This window comes from Aureobasidium subglaciale, assembly GCF_000721755.1.
Source record: "Aureobasidium subglaciale EXF-2481 unplaced genomic scaffold scaffold_1, whole genome shotgun sequence".
In the NCBI taxonomy this organism is placed as follows: Eukaryota; Fungi; Ascomycota; class Dothideomycetes; order Dothideales; family Saccotheciaceae; genus Aureobasidium; species Aureobasidium subglaciale.
Window position 1 is genome coordinate 1,365,251 of NW_013566994.1, and position 13,576 is coordinate 1,378,826.

General features: G+C 50.9%; 5 protein-coding genes across 5 annotated transcripts; 2 read left to right on the plus strand and 3 right to left on the minus strand.

Annotated features, from left to right (window-relative positions):
• Positions 1 to 926: 926 nt before the first annotated feature.
• AUEXF2481DRAFT_1334 (uncharacterized protein) lies at positions 927 to 3,020 on the minus strand (the record flags this gene model as incomplete). Its single annotated transcript, XM_013492486.1, has 1 exon — positions 927 to 3,020. One exon carries the CDS (start codon positions 3,018 to 3,020, stop codon positions 927 to 929), a length of 2,094 nt encoding a protein of 697 aa, XP_013347940.1.
• Positions 3,021 to 3,375: 355 nt separating this feature from the next.
• Positions 3,376 to 7,173, plus strand: AUEXF2481DRAFT_72274 (glycosyltransferase family 22 protein; the record flags this gene model as incomplete). Its single annotated transcript, XM_013492839.1, has 5 exons — positions 3,376 to 3,574; positions 3,605 to 5,034; positions 5,082 to 5,310; positions 5,997 to 6,570; positions 6,623 to 7,173. 5 exons carry the CDS (start codon positions 3,376 to 3,378, stop codon positions 7,113 to 7,115), a joined length of 2,925 nt encoding a protein of 974 aa, XP_013348293.1. The 3' UTR covers positions 7,116 to 7,173.
• A 282-nt stretch (positions 7,174 to 7,455) lies between these two features.
• On the plus strand, positions 7,456 to 8,964 carry AUEXF2481DRAFT_200322 (uncharacterized protein). The gene has a single exon (XM_013493023.1). It carries the CDS (start codon positions 7,557 to 7,559, stop codon positions 8,787 to 8,789), a length of 1,233 nt encoding a protein of 410 aa, XP_013348477.1. The 5' UTR covers positions 7,456 to 7,556; the 3' UTR covers positions 8,790 to 8,964.
• Positions 8,965 to 9,213: 249 nt separating this feature from the next.
• AUEXF2481DRAFT_25738 (uncharacterized protein) lies at positions 9,214 to 10,033 on the minus strand (the record flags this gene model as incomplete). Its single annotated transcript, XM_013492601.1, has 2 exons — positions 9,214 to 9,248; positions 9,274 to 10,033. 2 exons carry the CDS (start codon positions 10,031 to 10,033, stop codon positions 9,214 to 9,216), a joined length of 795 nt encoding a protein of 264 aa, XP_013348055.1.
• Positions 10,034 to 10,859: 826 nt separating this feature from the next.
• On the minus strand, positions 10,860 to 11,944 carry AUEXF2481DRAFT_25739 (uncharacterized protein; the record flags this gene model as incomplete). The annotated part of the gene is given in 3 exon segments (XM_013492602.1): positions 10,860 to 10,880; positions 10,900 to 11,160; positions 11,210 to 11,944. The coding sequence occupies 3 exon segments, from the start codon at positions 11,942 to 11,944 to the stop codon at positions 10,860 to 10,862; spliced, it is 1,017 nt and encodes a 338-aa protein (XP_013348056.1).
• Positions 11,945 to 13,576: the final 1,632 nt, after the last annotated feature.

Here is a 13,576-nt window from a genome sequence, read left to right on the forward strand (position 1 = left end):
AACACTCGCTGCCTGTGACATGTGAATCTGTTGACGATATGCCGTGTTTTCATCTCGAGGCGGAGCACCTCGCCAAGTGCATTGGCATAGACAGTATTGCAAAGCCTCTTGCAGGGACACATCTGTGTATATATGCACAGAATCCTTATCTGGTGGCTTGCTGGGCGAGTGAGCGCCATGATGCGAGTGCGAAGATAAGAAGACTCAACACCGGAGAAAGCCAAACCCAAGCTAAGGGTCGTGCCCCCGACTTTAGCCGCACTGTCGGGACATGTTGACGACTCGTGCCAAAGGTCGCGCCACGAGGTCGGGGGTGGACTCACAGTGTTGATTATAGCACAAGATGACCTGCTAAGAGCGGGTACCCCTTTTGGTGTAGCAGCTATCATCTGACAAACAGCGGCTCAACCGCGAGATCCTTTTTAGGTCCCGAGAACGCACCCCGACGTGGACGCCATGGCCCCCTGATCTCTAATATGGCGCCTTACATGTTTGGTTTGGTAAAAAGAGTTGTCTTGTAGGCCTAGCACTTCTCTATCAAAAGGTTGCCGATCTCCGGCGAACGACTCGCGAACTTGTTTCCCTTTCCATGAGCTCTGCTCCCTTTTCGGTTCACCATGCTCTTGGTTTCATCCTTCCAAGCCTCAACAGATTCCTCAGACGATGGGTGCCTCAGAATAGCTACTGACAATGGCGCACCTGATAATCGAGATCATGGATGGTGTCGTGGGTTCTTAGTGTCATGAACAGGTAGATTCTTTTGGTATCATGGTGATCTACCTACTCAGCGCGTCAACTAAGTACAACTGCGCTGCTGCTGGACAGGAAAAGAGAACCAAGTGTAAAGAATCTATACAACAGCCTTGTTGTCAATGGACTGTCCGTCATTGTAAATTTGCGTAACAGTACATAACAAACAGCTCGTTCTACTGTTGCTGTTGCTGTTGCTGTTGCTGGAGTCTAGCCCAAAGGTCGGCAGCTGCTTGTCTCACCTCAGGAGAGATGTTGTTGGCAGCTGGAGCCTGCTGCTGCTGTAGTTGTTGTTGTTGTTGTTGCTGCTGAGGCTGTTGCATCTGTTGTTGCTGTTGGAAGAAAGCAGGGTTGACGAATGCGCCTGCAGGTGCCCCGGGGAACTGGTAAGGCTGCTGCTGTTGACCCTGGTTGTAAGATTGCTGGGGCTGCTGCTGCTGACCCTGATTGAAGAACTGCGGGTTGGGTGGCCATGCAAATTGCATGTTGGGGAAAGGCGACTGGGCCTGAGGTGGAGGTGGTGGAGGAGGGAACTGCTGCTGATTGAATTGAGGGAAACCAAATGGTGCGTTCATCTGGGGCTGGGCTTGGTTCCACATATGTTGCATCTGCGGCATCTGCTGCATTTGCTGCACCTGTTGGGGTACTGCAGGCTTTTGTGGAAGAGATTGCTGGGCGTGAGCTGGTGCGCCATCATTGTGGTTGTCGGGATAAGAGTTGGAGGGACCCTTGCGCTGGTTTGCGCCGTCAGCTCCACCACGACCACCACGACCACCTCTGCCACGGTCACCACGGCCTCTGTCACCTCCGCGGCCTCTACCACGACCTCTGCCACCACGGTCGGCAAACTGGCGACGAGCAGGGGGTGCACCGTTCACCATCATGGCTTGCAGGTTGTCAGGACGAGCGAGAGGTGTGTACATGTCCTCTGCCTCGGGCTCGTCGTCGTAGTTCATGGCTCCGCCAGTGTAAGGCTGAGCTGTAGGGGCCTGGTTGGGCTGGTCGCGAGCAGCTCTTGCACCCTTCTTTGCTTCCTTCTTAGCTCGCTTGTAGGCAGCCTCGGCTTCGTCATCGGAGAACTCCATCTCTTCATCTGCAACCTCCTCATCGTGCAAGTTGGAGGCGTCGGTACCCTTGAGATTCTTCAGGGGTTGGGTGAAAACATATGTGGAGTGTTGATCAACGTAGAAGATCTTTGTGCCGGCGGAGATGTTCAGATCGGTAATGTCTGACGGTCTGGTAAAGGCAACCGAGTACAAGGGCTCTTCGACTTTGCCGATGGTGTCCTGCACGACACCGATGACTTCGCGGTTCTCCAAGCACAAGACAGAGTTGGACTCGAGAACCTGGTATTCTCCCGAGGTGAAGGCCTTGATGAGGATGAGGGTATCGACGACGTGCTGGACTGCACCCAGAGGAGTGATCTTCATCTCAGGGGTGACAGTGACGTCGGGCTTAGGGACAACTTCCTCTGGCTTCTCGTTCTTTGTGCGAAGCTGGCTTGCGCTGGCAGCCTTGTTGCCGCCATCCTCATCGTCCATGCCACCTTCTTCCATGAGCATACGTGCCGCAGTGGCAGGATCCAGTAGTTCGTAGCCCTCTTCATCACTGTCTTCATCGCTTGAGGAGTCATCACTGCTGGATGATTCGTCCGAGGACTCGGCGTCTGAAGAGTCGTACTGCCATTCAGCGCCTTCGGCACCTTTTTGCGCGGCGGCGGCCTCGAGGAATTCAGGATCGGCAGGCGGCTTGATGGAGGACGAAGCAGTGATAACTTCGGTAGCAGCAAGTGTAGATGACGAAGTAGGCTCAGGCTCGTTTGCGGCGGATGCAGGTAGGTTCTTGTTTAGCTCGTCGTTGTTGCCGAGAGCGTCGAAAAGGGCGGAAGTAGCATCGGGACGGACGTTTTGCGCAGCATCGGAGCTGACTTCGGGAACAATTGTAGCGACGACTTCGGCGGTAACTGTGGATGTTTCGACCGGAGTCTCGGCGGTTTGTTGTTCGGGGAGTGCGGTGAATTCTTCCACTTTGGTGGTCATTGACTGCGCTGAGTTCTGAACTCGATCGGGGAGAGATTGATTAGGAGTTGCCGAGGCAGTAGGGGGGAAAGATCCCAAGCCGGGAATGCCAGCGACTTGTGACTGAGTGGAGGGGAGCTGCTTCGCATCAACGTAGCTAGGCGCATTTGCAGTGTGGAGGGCCGGGGTGTTGTTGGCAGAGGGCGTGCCGTAGATGTCGTCCATGTCGTCGACAGGAACAGAAGTGGACATGGTGGGTGAGGGAGAAAGACGAGCTCGTTTGTTCGGTCTAGGACTGGTCTCGAACATTGGTATGATGATGCTATGTTTTCACTGCACCCGAGAAAAAGATGAGATTTGCTCGGACTTGCGCAACGGAATTAATACTAGCGCCATGTGGGGGACTGCTTGCATGTCGTCGGCGTTCGGGAGACGGGAAGGGGTCAAGCCACACCATCAGCCCTGCCGATTGTTGGAGCTGAAGGGCAGGTGGTCGAAGCTTCGATTCGATATTGCCCAATTGGACACCTTTGGAACTTTTAATATTGGACGAGGGCAGTCTCTTCTTGCCTTTTCTGCCAGCATCCCAAGTGCCCTCGACAGCACAATGTCATCTCCACCACCGCCGTCGCGTCCGGCACGTCGCCAATTCATGACGACCATGACGGCCAGCAAAGCCGCCAAACTGCAAAGCAACAAGGCGAAGCCAGTCACCCCGGCTGCCCCAGCAGAATCGCGTCCTACTTCCATGTTCCCTGCCGAGCTCAGAAAGCCTCTGGACGCTATCGCCGATCCCATCTATCTCAGTACCTTCATCGTCTTCGCTATCCTCGCAGCAGCCCATGCTGTGGCTGCCCTCTGGTTCCCCATACAAGATTGTGATGAAGTCTACAACTACTACGAGCCTACACACTACTTGACCGATGGCTACGGCAAGCAGACATGGGAATACTCACCCGACTATGCCATTCGTAGTTGGGGCTACGTGACCGTCCATGCCTTCATCATTGGCCTGCGTCGCGTCATTCCCATCTGGAACCTGCCCAAGGTGTGGAAGTTTTACTTCCTGCGCATCGTGTTGGGTGTCATTTGTGCCGCAGCGGAGTCCAGGCTCTACTCCAAGATCTCGAGAACTCTCAACCCCAGACTCGGCATGCTGTTCTTCCTCATCATGCTTACGAGCCCTGGCATGTTCCACGCTTCCGTGTCCTACCTGCCCTCCTCTTTCTCCATGTACACAACTGCCCTAGGCATGGCTGCTTTCATGGACTGGCGCGGCGGTATGCGTACAGCTACAGGAATGATGTGCATGATTGGTGGTGCCTTCCTCGGTTGGCCCTTTGCCGCTGCTCTCATCGCTCCGTTCATGGTCGAGGAGTTCACGCTTGCTTATTTTACCGACAAGGAAGAGTTTATCAGCTTCTGCTACCGCATCTTGGATGGCTCTGTTCGCTCTACCATTGTACTCGTCCTGCAATTCATCATTGACGGCTTTTTCTATCGAAAGGTAGCCCTTGTGCCCTACAACATCGTCTGGTACAATGTCATTGCTGCCCGCCACGGCAAGGGTCCTGACATCTATGGTACCGAGCCATGGCACTTCTATGCCCGCAATCTCTTGCTCAACTTCAATGTCTGGTTCATCATTGCCTTGGCTGCCATGCCGCTCTACTTCATCCACACTTTTGTTCTACGTCGACCTATTTTCAAGCAGTCTTATCTGCGCGGCATCATATTCCTTACTCCTTTTTACCTCTGGTTGGCCGTCTTCACACTCCAACCTCACAAGGAAGAACGCTTTATGTATCCCATCTACCCTGCTCTCGGCTTCAACGCTGCCCTGGGCTCGCATATCCTACTCAGCTGGCTCGGTTCTTCCAACCCTCGCTCACTTATTGCTATGATCCCAGCCAAGTTGAGATTGTTGTTTGCCGCCCTTTGCTTTATTGCCGCCGTGAACTTTGGTGCATGGAGAACCTTTGGCATGATGACTGCCTACAACGCTCCCCTGAGTGTATACAAGCCTCTGCGTCTTCCTGGTGTCTCAAGACCAGGTGATAATGTCTGCCTTGGCAAAGAATGGTACCGCTTCCCTTCCTCATACCATCTTCCTGATGGTGTGAGCGCCAAGTTTGTAAAGAGCGAATTCAGTGGTCTTCTACCAGGTGACTTCAGTCAAGCAGGCAAAGGCTTCGGCTTGTATCCTGGTGCATGGCTTACACCAAGTGGCATGAACAATGAGAACAGGGAAGATCCCAGTAAATACGTAAGTTAGCTCCTCTCATCATGTCTGCCAACGCTAACAATCCTCAGACTCAAATCTCGCACTGCTCGTTCATGGTGGATTCGTCCTTCCCTGGTACTGAGCCTTCTCCCTTGGAGCCCGACTACATCAACCAGACAGAGACATGGGAGAAGCTATCGTGTGAGCCGTTCCTGGATGCTTCGCGTACTGGCACCATCGGTCGCATCGGATGGGTTCCTGGTTGGAAGTTCATTCCAGCCAAGTACCGTCGCCAATGGGGCGAGTACTGTCTTTTGCGTCGCAAGAAGTCCCTAAACTAGGGTTCATCTTTTGTTTATATTCTATGCTACCAGTCACCTGAACACAGTGTGACGATTTGGGAAAGTCAAAGCGACTTCAAGACCATCGTGTCGACCGAGTCTAAATATCAGGTCCTCACTGCAGGTTTGCGACGCGCGAGCCCCACCATGGCCGATTGAGTGTCCATATGAGGAAATATAGTCCAAGATTCTGGGGCCCGATAAGACGACCACTGTGGGGTTAAGCAGGCTTATCACCCGTCACGACCAAGACAAGATATCATCCTGAGCACGACCAACAGTATGTATATGTACCATGCTGTCCGCTCAAGCACCTTTTAAGTTTTGCTTATACCCATGTTTTCGTCGTCGTCCAACGCAAAATATTGGTTGACTACCAAAATGGACACCATACATACATTAATACAAGATACTATAAGCCGTGTTCAGGACATCTCAACAATACAACAAGCAAAGCCTATTGCATATATCGTACTAGCCCTCGTTGCTCTCCTATATCTCATACAGCGCGCCGTCGCTGGCAGAAGCCAGAAATCCAGACCACCGTCACGATCGCCAGATCCGGAGAAGCCAATTGGAACGAAAACAAAAGTGTCTGAACGGCCAGATGGCGGTACGTTATAGTGATACATCGAGCATTATCACCGCTGACGGCATCGCCAGTATGGGTTCCATCAGACTTCAAGAGACCAACTGCTGCACCATATCCAGACTGGTCATTCGAGACCACCAAGCCCTTACCATACCGTCCTTTCCGTTATGGACCCAAGTACAACATCACCATGGGTTTGCGAATTATGGATTGGGACGAATGGATCGAACTGGATAACCACTACCCCCGTTTCCATGCCGATAAAAAGCGCCGAATCGAAGAGCGTGGAAGTAAGTGCTTTCATACTGATCCCAGTCCCCAGGTGTTTGATGGCGCCGTAGAGCTCCTGGAAGAGCTATGTGGCTATCTCCCAGAGCGATATCCAAGCATGTTCCGCAAGACAGAACATGGTATGATCAATCTTTTCGCGGATGAGACTTTCGACATCAGAAAGGAGGTATTGACGATGAATGGCAACCGCGAGGATCCCATGCAAATGGCTGCACGAATGGTACAAGATGATTTGGCTATCATGTTTGAAAAAGAGGATGGTCAGATGTACCTGCTTGCTGGTGCTGTCCTGCTGGCAGGCTTCTGGCGTCTCGAAGATAAGCTTGGCATGTCTCTTGACGAGATCCATTACAGGTTCGTGTTTTCCAAAATCATGTAAGATAGGACTTTGCTGACTCGAGTCCAGCGGTGATGTTCCCGGGTATCATGACAAACTCCGCAAGGGAATGAACAACTTCTTCCGCCGCATAAAGCCTGAAGCACCCGTGAAGCGTAACAACTACTTCCTTCAAGTCGACGAAGATCTCGCATGGTCCTACAGTATCGGACCTGAAGACGCCGGAGAACCTTCCTGGGATACTGCTGCCACCAATCGCGCCATCGAACATCACTACTTCCGCTCTGAATGTCAATCTCTACGACGACTGCCCCGATCTGGAGGTGTGTTGTTTACTATCCGTACGTACTTCCATCCTATTACGGAGATCGCCGAGGAAGACTATGTGCCTGGGAGGTTGGCAAGTGCGATCAGGAGCTGGGGTGATGATGTTAGCAAGTACAAGGGCAAGGCAAAGTATGGAGATGTTTTGCTGGACTACTTGGACAAGAAGCACGAGGAGCAGGTTGCCAATGGACTGGATCTGAGTAGAGAGGATGAGTGTAGAGCTTATCCATACTAGGTACAAGCCATAGACTTTTGAATGATTTATGAACCACATCAAGATGCTTCATGCTCACAGATGCGACATGTTCAAGGAATGAAAGTCTGCCCAGGCACATACATTCGATGGGAAGTCACTTGCGTACCAGCGGCCGATCTGATAGTCCCTTCCCGAAGTTTTTGCCAAGCTTTGATTCTATGTTGTCTTTCCTCCCACCATTGTCTTCGATACGTTTTGACCACTACCTGATGCCGCATCGCCTAGTCGTCGCGACAGACGCTACAGCAAATTTGTCTTGCAGAGTAGAATAGAGATGACCCCTAGTCGAGAACCAACACTTTTTACATCAGAACAGCGCTAAGCAGAAGTCTTGGCAGACATTGCAAACTTCAATACTCGTTCTCGCCGCCTTGAACTAAATTTATATCTTCAACAAAAGACCATTTAATTTTATTCATCATGAGTGTACGTACCAGCGTTATACGAGCTCTTCGGGCTTGTCAAGTACCAAGGACACCAGGATCTGTTGCGAGCAGCGCTTTCTTCGAAGGACAGGCTGGACAATCATGGCTAAGAGTATCTGCCGGTCAGAGAGCAATCAGCAGCCGCGCTCAAAGCCCTGCGATTAATGGAAAGTCTGGGAAACCTGGAAGATTTGGAAAACCTGGACAATCTGGGAAACCTGGAAAATCTGGGAAATCTGGAAAATCCGCAGAGGGAGAAAGATCCGCGCGAGATCTCGAAAGATTCAATCGAGGCGTACTTCCCGAAAATGAAAATCCGGTCAAGGTCTTCAATGCCAATTTACGGGATGGCACTCTCACAAAAGCTATTGCCGCTTCGTGCCTCAAGACAGCTGTCAGAAGGGAAAACTACGATGGCGGACTAGGAGAAGCTACTATCAAGTGGATATGGAAAGAACATGACAGCTACGAGTTTCCGAAAGACGTTGAACTGCTGGATTACATGATCAGATTACTTGTTCAAGAAGGCAAGGAGGACTTGCTATGGTCTTGGATTGAACAGAAATCACGCAAACGTGGCAATCTAGGTCCCAAGGATCGATTCGCATGGAGAGCCGACGCCGTTAAATCTTTGGTCACTTCAAAAGCATTTGCTTCCGAAGACAGTCTGGATGAAGCATTGCAAGTGTTCCTCCGCGCAAAGTCAAGCACATACTCCATTCCACTTGCTCCAGCCCGAACTGAAACCGCAAAACTGCTCATGATGCCCGCAAGCAAGAAAGCATTTGAAAATGATCAAGGACCTCAGGTCGAGCAGCTTCGATGGCCAAACACCGATCTGAAGCTGTGGGAATCATTCTTCAAGGCCATTGACGCCAGGGAAGATGTCAGTGAGCCTTTCAGGGTTCAACTGCCGCTATACCGCCCCGATGGACCGGATCCTCAGCCATACCTCAAGTATTCTCGTCATCTGGCAGGACATCCCTCACTCGTACAGAAAATGTTGAAGCGGCAATCTCTGGTCCCCTGGATCGCGCGAGGCAGACATGCTGAAGCAGTATTGAGACAAAGTGGACAAGCCGAGGACGCCAATTGGTTGGGAGCTTTCACCAAAGAGCTGGACTCAAAGTCGGAGGTTATCAGGAAGAAGAGAGACGAGAGACGGACGGCACAACGAAACGGGGCTTCAAAGAAGTTTAAAGAGGAACTCGGCGATTCGCCACTCTGAGTGAGTGGTTTTGCTAGCAAACCGAGCTGTACCGTGTCGAGCGTCCCGCACAATTCAACCTCCTTCACAACGCGTTCATGAAGTTGGCGTTGATATAAACTGCTACACCAGTCATCCCTTACCACATTCTCAAACATGATCATCATCAGATGTTCCAGATGTCCTCTCCGAGAGCGGCAGATTCATCCCAATTCCCACCGTGCTACCACTCAAGCCATCTCAGTCAAATCCAGCGACATGAAATTGTCCGAGCATTCATTCCACCACAGCACATCCATATCTGTCAGACCAAGCGAAGACGGAGAATCAGATTCGAACACCGGGTGATCTCCCTTGTTGTCCTTCATCATCAATTCAATCCCGTCTGGTTGGTCTATTCTCCATGCGTTCTTCAAGAAGGCAAATGAAGCTTTTTTGCTCATCTTCACAAACAGGCGTGCTTCGGGTGTGGCTGTATTCCTGACATCGAGGATTATGATATCACTAGTAGGTCGTTGATGATGAGATTCCTTCGACGTCGATGATTTAGGTTCCTGTTGTTGCTGGTCTACATTCATTTCCACCTCACGTAACAATTCTTGTGTGAGTATCGGTTTAGACGTCATTTGAATTCTTCGGGCACGTCCTTCCCTGGGCTTGAGTATGCGCCGCTTTGTGCGGTACGGCCGCGACTGAAGCTCGAGATCGCCTGATATTGGCCCTGATCCATCGAAGGGCAGCTCTCTTGTGGAGTCAAAGCTTGAGGGCTTTAGGTGTGGCATCGTTGCAGTATCGAAGCGAGGGTCTTCCAGGTGGGGTTGGATGAAGGCGTCGAGATAGCGAGCTGGGTTGTCTGGGGGTGGCCAAAATCGCCATCTCGTGATGGGCGTGCCGATGCTGTCACGTTCGACTGGTTTCCTGGGCTGTGGTTGCAGCACAGGGCTAGGGCCTTCTGGAATTGAAGCTGCGCTCGAGTGTGATGTTCCAATTTCGGAAGGTGCGTTGATGCTAAGTGTTGATGTCTCATCTGCATCGCTCACAGTTGCTGCCATCGTTCTTGGGTTGGAAGTAGCACTCGAGCCGGACGTTCCAGTTCTGTGAAGTGTGGCTTTGTCCGAAGTCGATGTATCATGCGTGGCTTCCATGTCGTCTGCAGCAGTCACCATCCGTTCTTCTCCCTCGGCCGATACCCTCATCTCAGTGTTAGATGCTTGTAGTACTATTCCATCGACGTCACGCACTAACCCTTCCAATTTCTCTCTCATGAAGATGAGAATATCGTCGACTGTTTTCTTGAACCTTGGTTTCGAGATACGAAGGGAACGGGGAAACAGGGGTTGATCACAAAGTAGGAAAATGGCAAGACTGATCAGATAGTTGACCACGGCAGACGAAAAAGTAATGACCAAGACACTGCACCGTAACAGGTGGTGAAAGGAAAGAGAAGAGTGGTCTAGAAAGTATGCGGAGATAAGTAAACTATGCTTGTATTATCCAAGACACGTATGTGTGATTGCTGGCGGCACATTGAGCAAGTTTGATGATTAGAGAAAACGTGCTCAGCGACGATGTGAAAAGGCAATCATCAAAGGAACAACGATATCCAGACGTTCTCAGACTCGATCGAGTGTTCAGTGTCTTTTGCGTACGCGGTGATTAGATCGAACATCTCAGGAGAGTCATATATACGAGAACAGTTGCCGTGAAGCAAGGCACAATTCTATTCTACATCAGCAAGACCGACCCAGAGAGTCACCAGAAAGACGTCTCTCGGTGGCATCGCTGCAAGTCTGAAAATTTTTGTGCGTTGAGACAGCCACGTGTGCGACGAAGCTCCGTATATGGAGACTTGAGTCGCACTTTCCCCCAAACGTGCAGCCCCTTTACCATTCGCTGCTTTGCAATCTCTACCTGTTGTTCTCGCGTCTTCAAGACTGTGCCACTTTTCTGGCACGTTACCAAATAACTGAGGACGATGGCTCCGGTACCTCAGGCCACTGCATCCTCCAGCCGATAATCCTAGGGTTATCCCGGTTGGACTCGTATACAAGCTCTGTGTTTCTCACGTCCCACTGTGTATTGCACTTTGTGTTAACAAATCGTAGCAAAGACCTAATGGGATTATGCTTACGGGGGCAATTGTGTCGGTATCCTGTGCAGGTTTCTTTAGTCTAAGATCAAGGTAGCCGTAGTTGGAAGGACGCATGTCCGCGACAACCTTGTGTTGGATATCAGGACGTACTTTCGCGATAGTGGGATGGACGCGCTGCTTTGTAGTCGCGCGATCTTGTGCAGTCGTATCGGCGGGGATGTACAAATGCGGTGGAGGGCGTGCCGTCTGGTCTACTCGTTGAGTCTTCTTGTGATCTGAGTCGTTTACTACAGTCTTCTGCTGTTAGCAGTTTAGTCAAAGCATACCATCTGGCTCTGTTCCTACTTACCGAAGGATTTGTGTGGCCCTCCTCTGTAGATTCGGGTGTCGGTGCATTGGACATAGTCGCGTAAGACGGAGGCGTCAGCTGCATCCTTCTTTCCAGGGCTTGAATCCTACTAGCCATCCCTTCACCTTGTTGGACGGACAGACGATTCTCGGCGCCTTCCTTGATCATGTCATCCAGATCTTGGATGCGTTTGGCAAGGGTTCCGATTTTGTTGGATCGGCACAGAGCTACTCGCATCTGTTCCAATGTCTGACATTGTTCGGGTTCATCAGATTCAGGATCAGGTTTAGGAAGAGGTTTCGATAGCTCTTGTACAAGTCTGCTAATCTTATCAGAGAGCAGCTTTGTGGCATCTCCTTCAGCTGGTATGTGGCGCGAATATTCTTGCTCTTGGAGCGAGAACTCTTCGTATATCCAGCTCAAGATAGCATTACTATCATCTCCTGAGCTGAAATGTTGAATGACAGCCAGCAAGATCTGGCACTCGTTGTATGAATATCCGATATTCTGGTAATGTTCGAGATGTTTCCGGAGGTCGCGGGTATGCTCAGGATGATATTTCTGCTCCATCCAGCGAGGAACCAGTGGGACGTGGAGGAAGTGGTCGATCGAGCGCTTGATTGATTCACGATACGCGCGTGCATCTGCGGGCACCGACAGTATCGGAAGAGCTGCCCAGCATGATTCTGGTGGAGCCGACGGCATTGGAGCAGTCTCCCAGCATGTTGAGTCCATCATGGATGAGAAGAAAAGGTATGTGTGCAGGAAGATTGAAGGATGACCTACCTCCAACTATATAGACACAGCCGAACACATACTAGGCGTTACGTCCCACCCTATATACCCTCAAAGCGACCTATCAGGGGAGTCAAGATCGAAAGGAACTCACTTCTTGAGCAAATGGTCGAAACAAACTTTCGAATGTGTTGAGAGGAACATCGTTCGCCCCGCCGAGCGACTAATACATGTATGATGTTGCTCAAGCATTACGACATCTATGCAAAAGATCACCTCACCTCCAGCGCAGCTGGCAGACTAGTGCTGGTCCCACAATTGTGTGATCTGATTGTCCTGTAAAGCGCTTCTTTGGGTGTTTCTACATCGTGCGTTGGTAAAGTCGACTTTCCCACTGCACAGGTCGTGGTCCATCGCGAAAATAACAGGTCTCCGTGGTTGAAGTGGTTAGCTGTTTAATTTTCCGGGACGCAAATGAAGACCACTTATTACTCTATTAGGCAACGGACGAACACTCCACGTAGCATCAACTACTATCCTAGGGAAGCGGACTCTGACGTTGTAGGGCTACTACTCTTCGAGTCTAACCACTTCAACCGAGAAGGCCTGTACCGTCCGAGGTCATCAGATACGACTGCTTGTAGGGGAAGAATGCTTTGAGCGCGCATCTTTGTTGACGATTCTCGAGGTTCGCTCGCAAACGCGAAACAGCTGTCAGAAGGCACAGTGTTTTTCAAGATTGAAGAGTCGTCCGGCCGGAATAGGGGTATACAACGAATTCCGCTATCCAGTGCTCAAACAATCCGTGCCTTAATACGGCCACAAGCGCGACGAAGCTCGGCTTGGGAGTTTCGATATGAGGGATGACGGCTGAGATGGGCACGAGATCTGATTGCGACTCATGATTTCGGATGTGGTTTATGCCAGCGAGGAAAATTGGAACATACGTAAACTTGAGTCGATCTGTAGCTCCCTTGACTCGAGACAAACGACCATGCACTATCCATGTAGCCGTGAGACGAAAATAATTCGGGCTGGAGTCAGGAGCACTCGCGACTCGATGAGTGGAGGATCCTTGCAGTCAAAGATCCTGAGGGAGTTCTCAATGCTGAGACCAGGAAAGTTCCCCACTTGCTGCCATACTGGTTGTTGGCGATTCGGATCTTGGATTCAATCGGCGAGTACAAATCCCACTGCGCCCGTGAAGTCGAGAGTGTTTGCACCCCGAGAATCCTTGCGTCAAGACACGTTAGAAACACGAGGGTAAGGTCTGAATGTTGAGCAGAAAAACGATGCTATATAAGTGCAGATCGCAAAGTCAAGCTTCCCAGGCCGAGCAATAGTATTTCTCCAAGAAGGTGGAACGTTCGAAACAATGGAGCAAGTTATTAGAGCAAATCAAGGATTAGCTTAAGGTCTGCGGGCACCGGGCTTGGAAGGTCCGTTGGATGCAGCAGTCAATTGCAGACTTGCTCATGTAGAAACACCATGCGAGCGAAGTGCCATTGTGTCCGGACGAGCTCTACAACCAAGAGAACGATGCATCCGACAGTGAATGACCTTTCACAAGAGAATCGCAACGAAGCATCAAAAGAGCTGGTTGCTTGTAGAAATACTGCATCAAATTAACGA

Coding starts and splice junctions, on each gene's coding strand:
- AUEXF2481DRAFT_200322 (XM_013493023.1), top strand. CDS start 7,557: ATGAGTGTACGTACCAGCGTTATACGAGCTCTTCGGGCTTGTCAAGTA.